This window comes from Populus nigra, chromosome 1 (genome assembly GCF_951802175.1).
Source record: "Populus nigra chromosome 1, ddPopNigr1.1, whole genome shotgun sequence".
NCBI lineage: Eukaryota > Viridiplantae > Streptophyta > Magnoliopsida > Malpighiales > Salicaceae > Populus > Populus nigra.
The window spans coordinates 27,847,040-27,864,892 of NC_084852.1; the positions used below are offsets into that span (position 1 = coordinate 27,847,040).

The 17,853-nt window shown below is 33.8% G+C and overlaps 1 protein-coding gene across 1 annotated transcript; it reads left to right on the forward strand.

Annotated features, from left to right (window-relative positions):
* The first annotated feature begins 4,851 nt into the window (after positions 1 to 4,851).
* LOC133671616 (ubiquitin carboxyl-terminal hydrolase 8) lies at positions 4,852 to 16,865 on the forward strand. The gene is made up of 13 exons (XM_062092426.1): positions 4,852 to 5,133; positions 5,654 to 5,908; positions 7,322 to 7,463; positions 8,816 to 8,875; positions 8,954 to 9,049; positions 11,862 to 12,215; positions 12,313 to 12,453; positions 12,572 to 12,742; positions 13,356 to 13,613; positions 13,708 to 13,856; positions 14,100 to 14,651; positions 15,337 to 15,610; positions 16,338 to 16,865. Exons 1-13 carry the CDS (start codon positions 5,045 to 5,047, stop codon positions 16,449 to 16,451), a joined length of 2,655 nt encoding a protein of 884 aa, XP_061948410.1. The 5' UTR covers positions 4,852 to 5,044; the 3' UTR covers positions 16,452 to 16,865.
* Positions 16,866 to 17,853: the final 988 nt, after the last annotated feature.

The window sequence follows — 17,853 nt, forward strand, 5'->3', positions numbered from 1 at the left end:
CCAACCTTGTAGTTAGTTCCAATATGAGCACACAATAACATAGCTTCAAGCCATATGTATATACAAGGAGAGATTAGCATTCCATTTATGGAAGTGAATCACAATCACATATTTTTTGAAGAAAGATTAGGGTTTCTATTATCTTTCCATAACAATACTGTCGTGTGCCTCAAGACCTCGCATGCAAATTTGCTGACTTGCAGGCATTGCTAATTAACTCCTGCATTATTTCCTGACTTGCAGGCATTGCTAATTAACTCCCGCATTATTTGCCGACTTGCAGGCATTGCTAATTAACTCATGCAATATGTTTAACGAGTCAGGATAAATTTTTAATTTCAATCAATCAATGAGGAACTGCCTATGAAATAGGGACTGCGTCGCTGGTGATTGAAATATGATTCACCAAAATCTTTTATTGTATAGAAAAAAAATCAACAAAAAGTTTCCTTTACAAGGGTCCTTAATAGTGTGATGTTGAGCTTTGCAGGGTCTTAATGGTGATTCTTTTTCACCTCCAAAGTCTGATTGAAAGTTAACTATCTGGTTTGCCTCAATTCGAGATTGCTGTCACAGGCTATGAATAATATGAGCTATCTGGACACGATATAGATGAGCTGCCGTAGGAAGAAAAGTCTTTACTAGAGGACCGATCCAGATACAAAAAAAATTCTAATATCGACTGTTATCCAACTCATCCAAAAGTTTCCTTACAATTACCTGCAAACATGAAACCGTACCAGATAGGAAACATAAAGCAATTCCAGAATGAAATACAGGGGAATCAAAGAAATACAGGATAGAAAATGCACAAGATTCAACAGCAGCTTGCCATTTGACCCACGAGGCTATGATCGGAAGAGAATCTTTAAGCCAACAGAAGACACCAAAAGATGTTCAGATACTAGAGTTTTGCCAAGATTGTCAGCAATGTGAGCACCTGTAAGAGGGGAACACATTTGTTTACAAACTACATAACATAAGAAAATGGGTAGAGTTTATAGCATAGACTTGTGCAACAGGTAAATAGTGGCTCTGCACAGATAGCAGGCGATATTGGAGTTGAAAATCTGAGAATTGGACTAAGTGATATACGCCACTAATCATCATCTCTACACATTTCAAGTGCAGGCAAGTCCCAGAAGACAAGCCAGAATTGTCTCTTAAGTTGATCCAGTTTTAGCTGTATAAAAGAAGGTAGCAGACAGTAAAACGATGGACTTCTTCGCAGAACAGACAAGGCAAGTGCAGCACATGATATGTTGTCAGAAATAGTCAGGATAAGTAAACAGCACATGATATAGAAACAAAAATTGCAGACAGAGCTAGTTGATGCGTTGTGCAATCTTGCTATTGAGCTCGGTAACATCCTTGAACAGGGGATTCAATAAATATTTCAAATAAAGTAGAAATATTCATGAACTTTTGATAAAATAGAAAACTGACAGGCGACAAATGACAGATAAATACTGATATTTTATACGATTAAATTATTTATAAACTGAGTGGATTTAAAAGATTTTATAGCCACACATTAATTTCCAGAAGACTTTATGTAAAAAAATTCTCTTGTTTGGTCTTTGTAAAATGAATCAGATTCTTGTTAATCTTAGATTATTTGCTTTCCTGCTTAAAATAGAGGCCATACCTTCTTCTAATTAAAAATCTTCTAGTTAAGAACTATGAATTAATTTTTATTTCTTTCAGGATAATCAATTTAGGTCTTCACTCATTGTAATTCTTTGGTATACCATATCTGAGTCCTCCACTAATATCCTAGAAGAACATACCCAAATATAATTTGCTCAAATCTTTTATATTATAAATACATTTTTTTCCCTTCCAGCTGAACAGAGGCTACTATTTGGTCAAATCTTCCAGCTGCACAGAAAAATAAATATAAAATAAAAATAAATTCTCTCTAAACTTCACATGCACTAGCAGCCCTCTAACCTGACACACAATGCCCTTTAACCGAACAACCATCTCTATGACACGAATAGTCTAACCACGCTAACGCATATCATCGAAGTATGCCTTTAGTCAATCACGTGGTTAGATGTGGCAATGAGTTTAATTATAAAAAATATATATTTTATAATAAAGGCATATTTTTATCTTTAATATTAATTTATGATTAATTAGCGAGTCTAGGATGAGTGTAAAGTTTTTGAGAAAAATATTTTATAAATAAAACTATAAAATAATTATAATACTGAGAATTTTTATTATATTAAAGTATTTTTTTAAAATATTTATGATTAATGCTCTATTAATACGATACATTAATTAAAGTTGTTGAGACAAATATATACTATATTTTTTTTTATGAAAGGAATCATCTGTTCTCATAAGCTGAATATAAGAAATACATGAAACTAATAAATAGTTGATTGTTAAATGATAAATACACTGAAATAACTCACATGAGAATTTCATATGAAGAGGTCACACGAGTATATAAAAAGACTTATGTGAAGATTGTGTAAAATGATTATTGAACTTGAGATCAGTAAGTATTTTATATTAGGAAATGCTATGTTTTGATTATGACTACATGTTGCTTTAATAATAAGTAATAAATATATACGTATTGGGCATACCATAAACAATATTAAGGTATTTGAGTGATTAAAAAATAGTTCATCAACCTATGTGAAGTAAAGAAAATATTCAACATGTTCTCAAATAATATTAATTATAAAATCCTTGTATAAGGTGAAATTATCTTATTTAAAAAATTAATGACCATGATGTAAAGAACAAATATTATTTGATAGAGTAGACACGCTTTCAAGGTTGAATAAAATTATAAAATAGTTTCAAATCTTATTCAAAGAATTAATGATTATGGTGTTAAGAACAAATATGATTTGACATAATAGATACACTTTATACTCAAATATTTAAATTGAAATATTATTGATGAAGAAATAATAATTACATTGAAAAACTGACAACTGAAATGTTAAAATATAAATTAATTAATTAGCTGAATTGACAATAAATTAAATTATTTAATTCATTTAATCATATTTTGGTTAGGATTGTGGTTTATATTTGAGTCAACCTAATGGGTCGCACGCAATAATAATCATCGATAAGAAATTAAACTAAAATGATTGATCAAATGAGATTTGATTGTAAATAAATTTTAGAAATTAAAGGCTATAATATAATTAACATGAGAGATTACAATTTTAGATTTAGAAATATTCAAGTAGGATCTGATTATATTAAGTTCTATAAGTGTCCCGGGATAGTATATGTAATATTTTTAGGAGACGAATTGATATTTTACCATTAACAAGACTATCAAGCTAAAAACGAATTTACCTAATTTCTTAAAGATTAAACAAAACATCTATTATTTTGTATAACTACATAAAAAATAGATTTAGAAATTAGATCAATGTTAGATAATCCACAAGAGTCAAGACAAGATATGATAGAACAAGTTTGTGATGTGCTTGGTGCATATTTTGGACAAGACATGACAAATTGCAAGGTGTTTGTGTTGGAGTACTGAACAAAGATCGATCCTTGTTTCGTCTAAAGTTGTCCCCGAGGTACTGAATTGGACATACCATAAAATTCAAGGGCCGGATTTTTTTCAATAAATATTAAAATCTTATAAGAATAAAATAGAGACTAAAATGATTTCTTGAAAAATTCTTAGAACTAGCAGCATAAACTTCCATCACAACTTCGTCTGATCCTGTCATATACCTTGTGCACTAAATACAAGACAATAATATGTATTTTCTAGTCTAATCCAATCAAATCAATTCCATCCATTTTCATTTTAATAGCCAATAGGCACAAGAAAGTTAGCTTAAGAGTAGACCATATGCATGATTGTAAAAGAAAGTTTACGTTGAAGGTGTGAGAAAAAAAAATCAAAAAATTAATTAAATTAAGAAAAATAAAAAAATAATAATTAAAAAGATTGATTTGTGAAATTTTTTTTGATTAAACTAATTAAAATTTTAAAAAAACCAATCGGTTCGGTTTTATAAACCTGAAACTGAAAAACCGAACCGAACCCAAATAAAAAAAAGCCTGAAAAAACCAAGCCAAACCAGTTTGAACTGGTTTTTGTCCTAAAAAACCGAATTGAACCAAAATCGATCGGTTTGAACTGGTTTCGGTTTTTTTTTTATTTTAAAAATTTCAGTTTGATTATTTTTTTTTATCAAAATCCAACTGAACTGAAAATGATCACACCTAGTTTATATATTGAAGAATCCTAATTTAAAAAAGTTTAAAGGGTTTTTTTTTTGTGATGTTGAATGAAAAAAGAAAAGAAAAAAATAAGCTATCAAATTTATTTCTATATAAGAAGCTATTTTTATTTTTCAAATGATGTGAAGATTCCAGCATATGCTATCTCCGGGCTTATCAATTTGTTTATATTTTTTTTATTGTCAAAAATATTTTTAGGTATTTTTATATTAATTTACTTTAAATTTATTTTTTAGACTATTTTAAAAATATTTTTAAATGGTAACTATGAGATTTAAGGTTATGTCTATCTTTACGGCTATGCTATAGTTTTTCTAAAAATTAATTTTTTTAATTTAAATTAATGTTTTAGGTATTTCTAAATTATTTTAATATATTAATATTAAAAATAAAAAAAATATTATTTTTAAAAATAACCTTCGTCATTCTCCTATATATATCTGAGATTGTTGATTTCTTTCCTTACAAAAAAAATAACTTAACAAGGCTAACTACGGAAAAAAACACTCTTTCTATTAAGATAAAAAATAAATTAATTTGTTAGAGTTTAAATTACATATTATTATTATTATTATTATAGCATTTTATTTATTTATTTTCCCTTCTTGAATCCTCTTCACAGAAAAAAGCTCCAGCTCTCTCCCGGCAAAATCCACTACCGCTATATGCTCTTCGTCTGTCTTTGTCTATTACCAAAAAGAGATTAAAAAAAAATGATTTGCATTGCATTACTCTCTTTTATCCATTTTTAAAATCACTCAAATCTCTCTCTTTCTCTTTCCCTCTCTCTCTCTTTCCAATGGAGAACGGTCTCTCTGAAGATCTCTCCGATTCAACTCAGTTACCCGAATCAGACAACGACCAGCGAGTCTACTTTGTTCCATACAGGTCTCTCTCTCTCAACTACTTTATCTGATACTTTGAAGGCTCTACATTTTACAAATCTAGACCAAAACAGAGGTGCCAACCTCCTTTTAATTTAATCTCTTTTTTTTTTTTTTAAATTTTAAATCAATCAACTTCAAAACTTAAGAGGGAATAAATGAATAGAAATCTTGATTTTGAATCTCAAAAGAAGTAGCAATAGGAAGGAATGCAAGATCAAAGGATTCAAATTCTGTTCTTGTTTTTTTGGGAAACAGTGTGGGGTTACTAAGTAGGTTGTTTTTGTGGTTTTATTCGTTGATTTATGGAGTGGGTTTGGTTCCATTTTGAGTTTGATGCAATTTATGAAATGGGTTTGGTTTGGTTTGGGTTGGGATTTGAGTTGTTTAAGGATTCAATCTCGAGGCTTGCTTTTTAGATATGATTTTTCGGAAGAGAAGAAGGGGAATCTTTTTTCTTCTTTTGTTTAATGTTTTCATGACGTGGGCCGGCCTGCATTTTGCAATTTGATTTGGGTGATTAGGTGGTGGAAGGATGCACAAGATGCAACGACGTCGGATGAATCAGATGGGAATAGAGGGGTTCTGTTTATGGCAACTCCACCTTCATCGTATGCAGGTCCTATGAAGCTTATAAATAGCATCTTCAATCCAGAACTTGCGTTTAATTTGAGGAGAGAAGAGAATTCTTTGCAGAATGGTGAAAGTGGTGAAGTGGGTATCTCCGGGCGGGATTTTGCATTGGTTTCGGGAGAAATGTGGTTGCAGGCACTTAAATGGTAAGTTCTTTAGATTAAGTTTTTGGTAGTTTTGTGAGAATTTGGCAAGGTTTATGTAAATATGTACTGAAGGTATTCTTTAGCATGACAGCACTTGTGCTTTAGATGCTTTTATTTTCTTTTAATATCATTTAGTAGTTGGTGCTATTCTTTAGCATGCTCATTACTGAAGTAGTTATCGGTGTGATTCCTTGAAGATCCTGTAAGTAGTGCTGCTTCACTCCATCAATTTATTCTTTAGCATGACGGCACTTATGCTTTAGATGCCTCTTTTTTTCTTTTAATATCATTTAGTAGTTGTTGGTATTCTTTAGCATGCTAATTACTGAAGTAGTTATTGGAATGATTCCATGAAGATCCCATAAGTAGTGTTGCTTCACTTCATCAATTTATTCTTTTCCATTTTTAATACGGTTATAGCCTTTTGTTTATGGTTGATAATTCATTTCACCTAATCCTCTTAGCGTTTGCCCTTTTATTTTTGCCTCACCATAAAAGCTTTTAATAATTAGTTAAACAACTCTTTGTCTTAGGGTTGCATGGGAGTAGTTGATCATTTTTTGCCATTATAAATGTGTTTCAAGGCCAAAATGAGGTTTTGATACGAATCTGTTGCTATGATACGAATCTGTTGCTATTTGTTCTATACATTGCATTGTTTTAATTACTAAATAATGACTTTAATCTGCACCATGCCAGTTCTTCCAATTTTGGTATTTGAGATATTTGCAAGGAGACTTTATCCTGTTGCAATCTTGTGCATTTTCTCCCAATATCTCATTTGCCTTCAATTCCAAAGCTTTGTGAATGCTGTAGTTATAATTTAATTTCTAGTGATCACTCATGAATTTGTTGGATGCTTTTTTGTAATTAAGGGATGGACTCTACAGTCTTCCAAGTGCAGTTGAAACTATTTTTCCCTATGTTACACTTGAGTAAATTCATGAGAAACTACTCTGCCAGTTTTGGCAATGTGGGGCAACAAAAATCAACTGGAATTTTTTGTCTGGCAGCTAACTATTTCAATGCAGCTTGTTCTGCTTTTGAAAGTTTTATTCATCTTGAATGAAGTTCATTCGAGAAACATAAGTGATGGTTACATCCATATGAATTAGAAATTTCTAGCTTGAAGCTTCCCATTGCAACCAGCCTAAAATCTTTTGGAAGCTAGCAAAAGACCTGTTGGAGTGTTTTTATTATTTGAACTTTGATAAATATGGAAGTTACCTTTTCTTTTTTGCTCTTTATTATAATGATGGTATGTCTTTTATGTGATTGATTAAAAATTTAAATGCATATTGGTTTTTAGGATACTGGTTATTGTTCTCATGCAAGAAGTAAAGCCCTATTGGTTGCTTTATTTTGTTTTGTTATCTATAAAACTGGAGTTCCTTATATTAATTCTGTCTTCAGGCACAGTGACACTAAAGTTGCAGCAAAGTGTGGAAAAACCTTTTCAGCTGCAGAAGATGACATGTCAGATGTCTACCCTTTACAACTCAGGCTTTCTGTATTGCGAGAGACAAATTCATTAGGAGTAAAAGTTATCAAAAAGGTCAGTTTAATTTATCCATGCTTCGGCTACTTTGGTTCCTAAAACTTACATTTTACAGTACTATAGTGTCTGGACTCTGATAATTTCTTCGATTAACCTGTACCAAATAAGCTGGTATTTTTGCAATGTCAATCTTGAATTCAAATGATCTTAACTTTTGACTGTTTCTATTGAAGCCTAATGGAAAAGAGAAGTGAAAGCATGGATCTCCAATCTAAAGTCCAGATTTTAGCTTTTCTAGTCAATGGATTTAAATTTATGGTACAAAAATCTATTTAATGAGAAACATATATAGGAGTGGAAGACTAGATATGAGCTGCAAAAGAGAGTGATTTTGCATCATCAATTCAGTGGCCTAGTTTGACTTGGAGGCCATGGATTTTCTTATGATCAAATACTCGAGTAAAGGACCAGTTGTCTTTAGGTCAAATTTAAATCCTCAAATAAAAACAGTTGAAACACTTGAGGTACATGGTTGTTTAGATATAAAAATATCTGAGCTTTTTTACCTACCTGTTTTCTTGCACTTTTGTAAATCTGAAGGGGCTCTTAAGTTCTACTTTGCAAGACTAAGCCCCTCTTTTTTCTTATTTTGTTGGAAGCAGGTAGAGATAGAAGCTCAGGTGGAGAATCCAAACTATTCTTATTCTTATTCTTGTTCTTATTATCACTTGGGTTCTGTCTTTCAATGTTAAGTACTTGGAAGTCAAACCTATTTGAGCGGTGTTGAGCCTAATTTCATTTTGCACTGCAGACAGGAAACTAATTAAGAAACGTATTTAGCTTCGGAGGAGTATTATCCATTTTGTAATCTTGGTTTTGGTTATTCATACTGTAGTCGTACTGAACAGTCTATTGAAAACTTAGGGACCCTATGATTTTGAAACTAGAGGACATCGTACCCCTACACTTTTCCAATTCAAAGTGTGTATTATTTAATCAATTTTCTGAGAATCTGTAGGTCCGTCAACTCTTCATGCTTTTCTATACGTTCTTAGATGTATTGTATTTGGTATGTTCTTCAACTGTGTAAGATTGAGTTGAGTGTAATTATTGGCACATCTTTTATGCTGCAATTACTTTCTGTGAATAGACTTTGGTGATCAATTAAATCTGGGACATTGATTTGTGTCAGTGTTCTTGACATCATGATAGTTATATAATTGATACAAGCATTTTAAGAATTCCAGTCACAATTGGGTTTCCTTACTCTTTGAGGAATGGTTTTGCTTCAACAATGTTGCCTGCATCTAATTTCTGGTGCTTTTGTGCTTGCAATTTTTTGGCCATGAAGCTTGTTGAGGATGTCTTTGGTTCAACGACATACCTGATGTTCATTATAATTTTTCCAGGACAATGTAACTGAGCTTTTCAGAAGAGCCTGCAAGATTTTCAGTCTTGATTCTGAGATGGTAAGATAGAGTTTCGTCCAGCTGGTGTAGTGGTAACTTTATGAATGGCTAATGAGTCCAACTATTGCTGCTGTACAGCTTCGCATCTGGGACTTTTCGGGGCAGACGGCTCTTTTTTTCATAAATGACAAAACTAAGTTCCCGAAGGACTGTCAGCAGCAGTCTGATCAGGAGGTAAGTGTTTTTTATTTTATTTTTTAGATTCTTTAATTTATCTTAGAAATCATGATTACTATGAATATATGCTAGATCATGTTATAATTGATATTAGAGCCTGGATGATTGTAGACATAAGTGCTGGGATCAAATTCCTGCTATATGAATTACTAACTATGCCCGTACACAGCAATTAAGGTTTCCAAGAGAGACTGAAAATGATGTTTACATCAATTATCCTGGGCATGCAGTCGTTGTAATCATCATCAGCATCATTATTTTTGCTTCATTGGGAAGCATGTTGAGATTTGAGCCATGCAAGGGGGGCAGTCTTCCTCCCATCCTTGCCATCCCTTCTGTCAGTGGGATTTGATCTTAGATCACTTGGAATTAATGTTAAGTATTTTGCTAAGGTCTAAGCTAAGCTTGGTAGCACCGCACCCATTGCACATTTCCATAATATTTAATTTATCTAACGCTGAAAACTTTTTTAAACCTGTCATACAATTTTCAAGAGAACTCTGGTGGGAAGCTTCTCACTTCTATCATCAATGATGCTCTTGGTGCCTTCTGAATGTACTTGAGTGAGTTATGATGTCTAAGCTTTCATACAATCTCTAATTCTCATAGATTGTTGGTTTCAGTGAAAGAAACCAAGTATAAATTAGTTCTTGTAATGTTCCACCAGTTGATTGTGAAGTTACCATGCAAAATGAATTAAGAATATATATTGCCCCCCTCCTTTTCCACCCGTCTCCTAAAAATCCAAAGAGATGCCAAGTTTAATATTCCTAAATTTGATGTAGAGCTCTTTTGTTTTACATACGTATGCTTGTGTATGCGCTTGCTCACACACACATGTGCACATGAGCATTGATGGGATGGTGTGAACATAGATATTACATTCTGGTTTGACTTGTATGCAATTAACCTTGGCATCATTCACCGGCCAATGTCCTGAAATATTGCCATCATCTACCTAGGTAAAACTTAGGTTTGGGGATGAAAAGTACGAGTAAATGGGAGACAAGAAGAAAATATGATGTAACATCTATTTGAAGCCACACATAAGTTTTCAGATGGTGTAATGGTGTCAACATGTGACATGGCAATTTTATGCTTACTTAGCATGCCTTCCACTGGGTTATGACACTTTTAGTTGACCAGGAGCTAAATGCTTGAAGAAGTTGTTGTTTTGTTGAAGGGAACAATGATATTCAGGTTTTATCCTCAACATATTTTTGGTATTGTGGAAGGAGTAAAGCAAGTAAATACCTGAGGATGAAGAGTCAGCCCTCAACTCCTTTTGGATTTTTTGGGTTGAACTATATGCTTTTGGCGAGCTAGACAACTTTTTGTTAATGAAGAGGGTTCTTGAATTTTATCAATCACATAATTTTTGTGTTTTCATGTGCTGTACTGTCAATGAACTTGGTTCTCTCTATAAATGAGTGCTTCTTCTTGCCTCTTGGTGTCTGTGTCAGTAGATTTGTATACTTACCAGGAAAAAGAATGTTTTCTAGAAAAAAATGTAAATTATGTTGTAGCTGTTTTGTAACCTTTTGGTCATTATGCTGCATGCACATAGATCTTTGCAAAATAAAAAATATACCCTTAAATCCTTCAGGGACTGGTATTTGGCCATTCCCTTTCAACTTTGTCAAATGCTATTTGAAATTGCCATGGACTTTTGCGGACCATGTTGATTGAAATGTTGAATGGATTCATGATTGGTAGTTTTAGGTATTAAGCTAGACAATGTGCTGCATTGACTTGGCTGTAAGTTGGTGTGATTCTAGTGATATTGGGTGTGGTGGTTTTTGGGAAACTGCTCACCAGTGTGCAATTGACATATCTTGATTGTGACAAGTCTATGGCTGCTTCGTGGAATTTGACAGATTCAATAAATTGTGAAAAAAAAAATCCAATAAGAATCTGAAGAATTCTCCTTTGGAAGGACTGAACCAGTGAAATTATAAAAATCCCAGATTTGTTGTCATTAATTGAAATTTCTATTCCATCTATAGCTCTTGATTCTTGTGGCTGTGGTCAAAGATCTTAGACATAAAGTGGAACCGTCCTGGTTGCTCTGCTACATCTCCAGCTTGACAGCGTCATCATTTTGCTAATTTATTTTCATCTCATGCTTAACTGATTGTTTAAAACAAGGACAGAGGTTCAGATGACAAAGTTCAAAATTTGAGGGTTCCATAAATAAAAGTTCAAAATTTGGGTGGATGGCTGCATCATATTGACCAATAATTAAGGGTTTCCTGTTCCTGTTCATTTTTTATTTTATTTTATTTAGGTACAATCCAAATCGTAATCCACTTCCATGCCTATTTTTCACATCTAGCAGTTATTCAGGACACTTCTTTCTGATAAAGAAATTTTCTCAAGTCAGAATACTGGACAGGTTGCTGTCCATACAGAAGATACTTCGATGTAGAGATCCCAGCTTGGCACTCGAATCCTCCAATTATATCTAGTTGCATGACACTTAGAATAATGCACAAAACTTTACCCTCAGAACATCTATTCCAATAGCTGGTAGCCAACATACTCTGCTGCATAAGCTGCGTGCGTGCAACCTGAAAAACACATGGACTGAGAGTCCAAGCCTCAGTAATTCAATGTTTGTTTTAGTGCTGGATTTCATGTACTTTTCTTTTGTTCGGTTTTCTGGAATCTCTTATTGGTCATACACAGATCTGATATAAAATTACATATCTTGTGGTTCATGTCTGCACAGACTAGTTTGTTTGGCCATTCCATGACATGTTATGCATGTTAACTGATTCCGTTTCATCAACATCATTTTCCCTTACAGCTTCTCCTGGAGTTGCAAATTTATGGATTATCTGATAGCATTAAGTGCAGAGAAGGGAAGAAAGCTGATATGGCTGTACAAAATTATAACGGAATACATTCTTCTGGAACTTCAACTGCTATGAATGGAAATGCAGGCAATACAAGCACCAGTATTTTCCGCAGCAATTCTTCAGCGTTTTTCGGCAGATCTGGAGAAGCTGGTTCCTTGGGATTGACAGGATTACAGAATCTTGGAAATACTTGCTTCATGAATAGTGCCATTCAGTGCTTAGCACACACACCAAAGCTTGTAGACTATTTTCTTGGAGATTATGGTAGAGAAGTAAACCACAAGAACCCTTTGGGGATGAATGTGGGTTATCATACCTGATGATTCTCTAACTGTTTCTCTTTTCAAATCGCCCATCATGTCTGTTTTCTTATCAGTCATAGCTTGTTGCCTTTTCCAGGGCGAGATTGCCTTAGCTTTCGGGGATTTGTTAAGGAGATTGTGGGCTCCTGGAGCAACTCCCGTGGCTCCAAGAACATTCAAGTCAAAGCTTGCTCGTTTTGCTCCTCAATTCAGTGGCTTTAATCAGCATGATTCTCAGGTTTGTTAGGTTCTCTTGCTCCAAAATTTTAAGTCTCTCTCGCTCTCTTAAGAATGGTTCAAGGGACACAGTATAACATATATATGTATTCTGAATTTTGATACACGATTTTCTGTAGGAACTCCTTGCTTTTTTGTTGGATGGGCTCCATGAGGATCTGAATCGTGTGAAATCCAAACCTTATGTAGAAGCCAAAGATGAGGAGAGTCGGCCAGATGAAGAAGTAGCTGATGAATATTGGCAGAATCATGTGGCTCGCAATGACTCTGTTATTGTCGATGTTTGCCAGGTATGTGTTTTGTTTCCTTGTTTTATTTGCAATTTGCTGATAGTAATATTTATGGAATACAAATTTGTTTGTACATGCCAGACAAGCATAAAACATTTTCGATGGTCAGTTAAGACTTCCATTTCTGGAATAATCTTTGATAGAGGTTATTAAGATGTTTTAATTTGTGAGCTCTTAATGAGTTGAGTTTCAGTTTTTTACTATTTATGTACTAATGAGTTAAATTTCAGGTTTTTAATTTCTATGTATTTTGTTAGATTCTCTCTTGCATTAACAGTTGGCTTCTATTCCTACATACAGATCAATCTTATTTTTTGTTTGGTTGCATAAGGGAGCCTCTTGTGCTCCTTACAGAGAACCAAAACCACATTCAAGACTAAGTTGACTATATATGGCTAGATTAATGTAACTTGATGTATAATTGATTTGAAATTTTTTACTAGTGTGGATCTCCTTATTTAAAGTCAATGATCTGAATATGGTATCTCTATGGTTCTAGATCGCTCCTAATTATCTCTTTTGCTTGAGATTGAAATTGGTGGCTTTTGCATGCTAATATGATAACTGTTTAAGCCATATGTTCACTCATATCATATCTTTTATTTTATTGCAGGGTCAATATAAATCAACTCTAGTTTGTCCTGATTGCAGAAAGGTTTCTGTTACATTTGATCCATTTATGTACCTATCACTACCTCTACCGTCAACAAATACCCGGACTATGACTTTGACAGTTGTTAGTGCCGATGGCAGTATTCCACCATCTTCATACACCATTTCTGTGCCGAAGTTTGGAAAATGTGAAGATCTTATCCAGGCTCTAAGCATTGCATGTTCTTTAGGGATTGATGAGACCCTATTGGTGGCGGAGGTATTTTGGAGCTATGAAATCTGAATCTTTTTGGTGGGTTCTAATTTTCTCATATATTTTTAACTTGGTCACTAAGCAGTAGAGCTCTATACAGGTATACAACAATCGCATTATACGATTTCTAGAGGAGCCAGCAGATTATTTGTCCTTAATCAGAGATAATGACCGCTTGGTTGCTTATCGGTTAAAAAAAGATTTTGACAATTCTCCCTTGGTTGTTTTTATGCATCAGCACATGGAGGAGTAAGTATTCCTAGTTCTTGGATCATGTTCATGCTCTTATGTTTAGTTCTTAGTTTGCTTGTATTTTTTATGCATCAGTATATGGAGAAGTGTGTTTGTGAATACTGCTATCACAATCTGTGATTCTCAATGAAAACGTGTACTCACAAGTACTTGTGAGTTTTTTTGATTGATACATGAATAATTTTCATTCTTTGTTTAGTTTCCCATATCCAAGGTCTCTGATTGATTTTATATTATCAGGCATTACTTCCATGGGAAACTTACTTCAAGTTGGAAGGCATTTGGAATCCCTCTAGTAGGGAATGTCCACAATTTTGTCACTGGGTCTGACATTCATAATCTATATCTGCAATTGGTTGCTCCATTTCGGATACCTCCTGATGGTACCTTGGATAATGACTTGGACAGCACTACAATTGAAGAAGTGGAAGGGATGGTGGATAACACCGGTTCCTCTCCTGATGGGGATGCAAAACCCTGTAGTGCAAAAGGGGTTGAGTTACCATCAGATTCTGAACTACAGTTTTATTTAACAGATGAGAAGGGAATGGTCAAGGATGAAAATATAGTAATGAATGAGCCTGTACCAAAGATAGGATTACACAAGCGGTTTAACGTGCTTGTTTGTTGGCCAGAAAAACTGACTAAACAGTATGACACAAGCCTTCTTAGCTCATTGCCTGAGATTTTCAAGTCTGGATTTTTTGCAAAGAGACCTCAGGAATCTGTTTCTCTATACAACTGCCTAGAAGCATTTTTAAAGGAGGAACCTCTTGGACCAGAAGACATGTGGTCAGTGCACTTCGTTTCTCATAATTATAACTTGGAAAGTATTTGTATTTGAAGGTGTGATTTTTTTGGCAGAAATGCTATTGTCAGTTAGTTTTTTGTTCTTTATAGCTCCTTATTTCCATTTGCGAACATCCCATTAGCATTGACATTCTATTTTGGTAGATAAACAAGGAGTTTTAGTCATGTCCAAAGATTTTCAATATCGTCTTACAGCTTAAGGAACCTTTTGGTAGAAGGGGCTTGTCATTATATACACATTTGCTGTAGCAATCAGGTTCTCTGTATTAGCTCTGAAATCCCTTTTAATAATTTTTTTCTCTAAGTCAACTCATGTTATCCTCCTTTTTAATATGACTTGAGTTGCACAAGCAATAAAAAATCAAATGGCTCTATGTTTTGCATCTAAAAGTGCAATTTTCTTTTTGCTATGGATTTTTGCTCTCAACAAATGCCACTAACTAACCTCAGCATCTTTATTGGAATTATGTGTATCTGGGATTGGTGAGTGTATATTTGCTCATTATATTTGTGAATTACGTATGCAGGGGATTTGCACACTTGAGAAGTGATCAAGTAGGGTGTGTGTGTTTATACTTGTTAAACCTGGAGGTTCCCTGCTGTAAAATGTAGTCTTGTGTTTCTTTTTTTATTCTTGTAACTTAGGAAATGTCTTATGCAATTTTAGGTACTGTCCAAGTTGCAAGCAGCATCGTCAAGCCAGTAAAAAATTAGATCTCTGGAGACTGCCAGAGATTCTGGTTATTCATTTAAAGAGATTCTCGTATACGCATTCTGCAAAGAACAAGCTAGAGACATATGTTGACTTCCCTGTTGATGATCTTGATTTGTCAACGCATCTTTCCCACAAGAATGGTCAGTTATCCCATCGTTACATGCTTTATGCTATCAGTAATCACTATGGAAGCATGGGAGGCGGTCACTACACAGCATTTATCCATGTAAGTGATGTATTTTCTCCCTTTTCTGTTTCACCGTCCCCTTTCTTCCCTCCTTCTCCCCAGCTGTAGCTAATGACTGGGATTTCATTCTCATCCTGGACTTCGTAGAATTTGACAGCTAATGACATATTACATAGTTTGTGGTATGCTATATCATGTATTGCTTTAGTGACATTTGAATCTATCTCATAGTTGATATCAAAACCTTACTTTTGCTTATGTGGAATGTAAATCAAGCTAGTCAACCATCAGATTGGATGCACTGTTAACAGGGATTCCAATCAAACAAAGACTATGATTTCATCTAGTTTTTATGTTTTGGGTAACTGGAGGCTTAAAGCCTGCAAATATGTAACATACATCTGATGATATTACTAAGAAATTCACAAGAATTGATGCACCGAACCATTTACTCGAACACTTACTCAGGTTTGCATGTGGGTGTGGCTTAAAAGTAAAAACAAACTCCTTTTAACCTGGAGTGTGCATGCCAGGAAAGTATGCTCCTTTTAGTTTGGCTGTCTGCATGTGGATGTGTGTGCTTGGTCTTAAACTGCATAGCTACTGCAAAAGGGCAATATGTCTGCTGTATTTGTAATTCATACATTAGTATGAAATTGGAGGCTTGTTCTGCCCTTTCTCATAAGAATTATTACAAATGATTGTGTTTCTAAGTGAGCTCATGTTCTGTGTAGAATGTTTATTTTTTGTCTTTGTTCTGATGCAGTATGGGGGTGATCAGTGGTATGACTTTGACGATAGTCATGTTTCCCCAATCAGCCAGGAGAAGATAAAGACTTCTGCTGCATATGTTCTTTTCTACAGAAGAGTTTTGAAGTAGAGTTATTAATCTTGAGGAACAATATAGAAGCTAGACATCATTGTTGAATCCGTTAGCATTTTTGGCCTATTAGTCTGTCTAACTAGTATCATATCAAAGGGTCTCATTCTTTTGTTTTTTTCCCCATAATTTATTTCAAAGCAGCTAAGAGTTTCCAGCATAGATTATAGCATAAAGTAGGTCAGCAGCAGATGACAGTGAAGCATACTGAAAAGGGAGTTTAATGAATACCTGTGACCATCAGTGAGTTTTGTCAACGGTTTATTTCAAGTTGTTAACCTCTCCAAAGAGGGTTTTCTTCCCTTTTTTTTCTTTCTTTCCAACTTTCATGTAACTTTCCCATTACTAGTGATCAGAAATATTGATTATTTAATTGGAAAATTCTTGGTTATCAATTGAAATTTGATTTCAGAATTTTGCTGCTGTGTTGTCTTACTCAACTCTTGGCATGATTAGGATGAAAAAAGCTATCAATTGGGTGAAAACTACCCCTTACAGCAGGCCAGCATCCATCATTGGTATAATCTTGCTGCTAATCACCTTTGTTGTTGTAGGCAGCTGTTTTTATCAAAGAGTTCGTTTAACCTTTAATGTGTGAACTATTATTCAAAGTCAACATGTTAACAACTGGTTTATTAACACTTTGTGTTCGTAAAATTGGTTTCATTTGGATTGCTGTTTGGCAATCATCCAATTGCTCCAAATAAGTTGTATTTTTGGTTGGAGAACTTCAAATTGATATTTTTTAAGTGTTTTTAGATGATTTTATGTTTTTTTTAAATAAAAATATTATTTTGATAAATTTTTAATTGAAAACTATCTTACATGGCATGTGCATGGTAAAAAAAATCTCTCATTATTCTTATGAATGAACTGCATTGATCCCATAATCTAAATCCTAATTTCTTCTCTAAAACTAAAATAATATAAATCCTTCCAAACTTAAATAAAATCATGGTATAGCCCTGACCCATCCAACATTAAAAGAATCTCTATGGTTCATGTGGCATAACTCACTTGACATGTAAGAACAATATTTATACTGTGTGAATTGACTTTTAATGTTGTTGTCAAATAACAGAGCAAATGGATGACAATTAACACAATTAAGCCAATTTTACAAACATGTATATTATTAATAGAGGATAATTTTGAGTAAATGAGACAAACAAAAGGCAAAATGATAGGTTAACCCTATGAAGTGTGAAGCAAAATCTAGGTGGCAAGCAACTTCTCGCTCTAACAATATTAATTCAATGAAATATATAAAAGTTGATCAATTGAGTATGTGATAACAATTGATTTTAAAGCTGTATTTCATGCAAATTTCCCATGTTGTAATTTACGATAATTTTGGCAATAAGAGGGAATCACCTATGTTTATGGCTGTATTTTTTAGAAA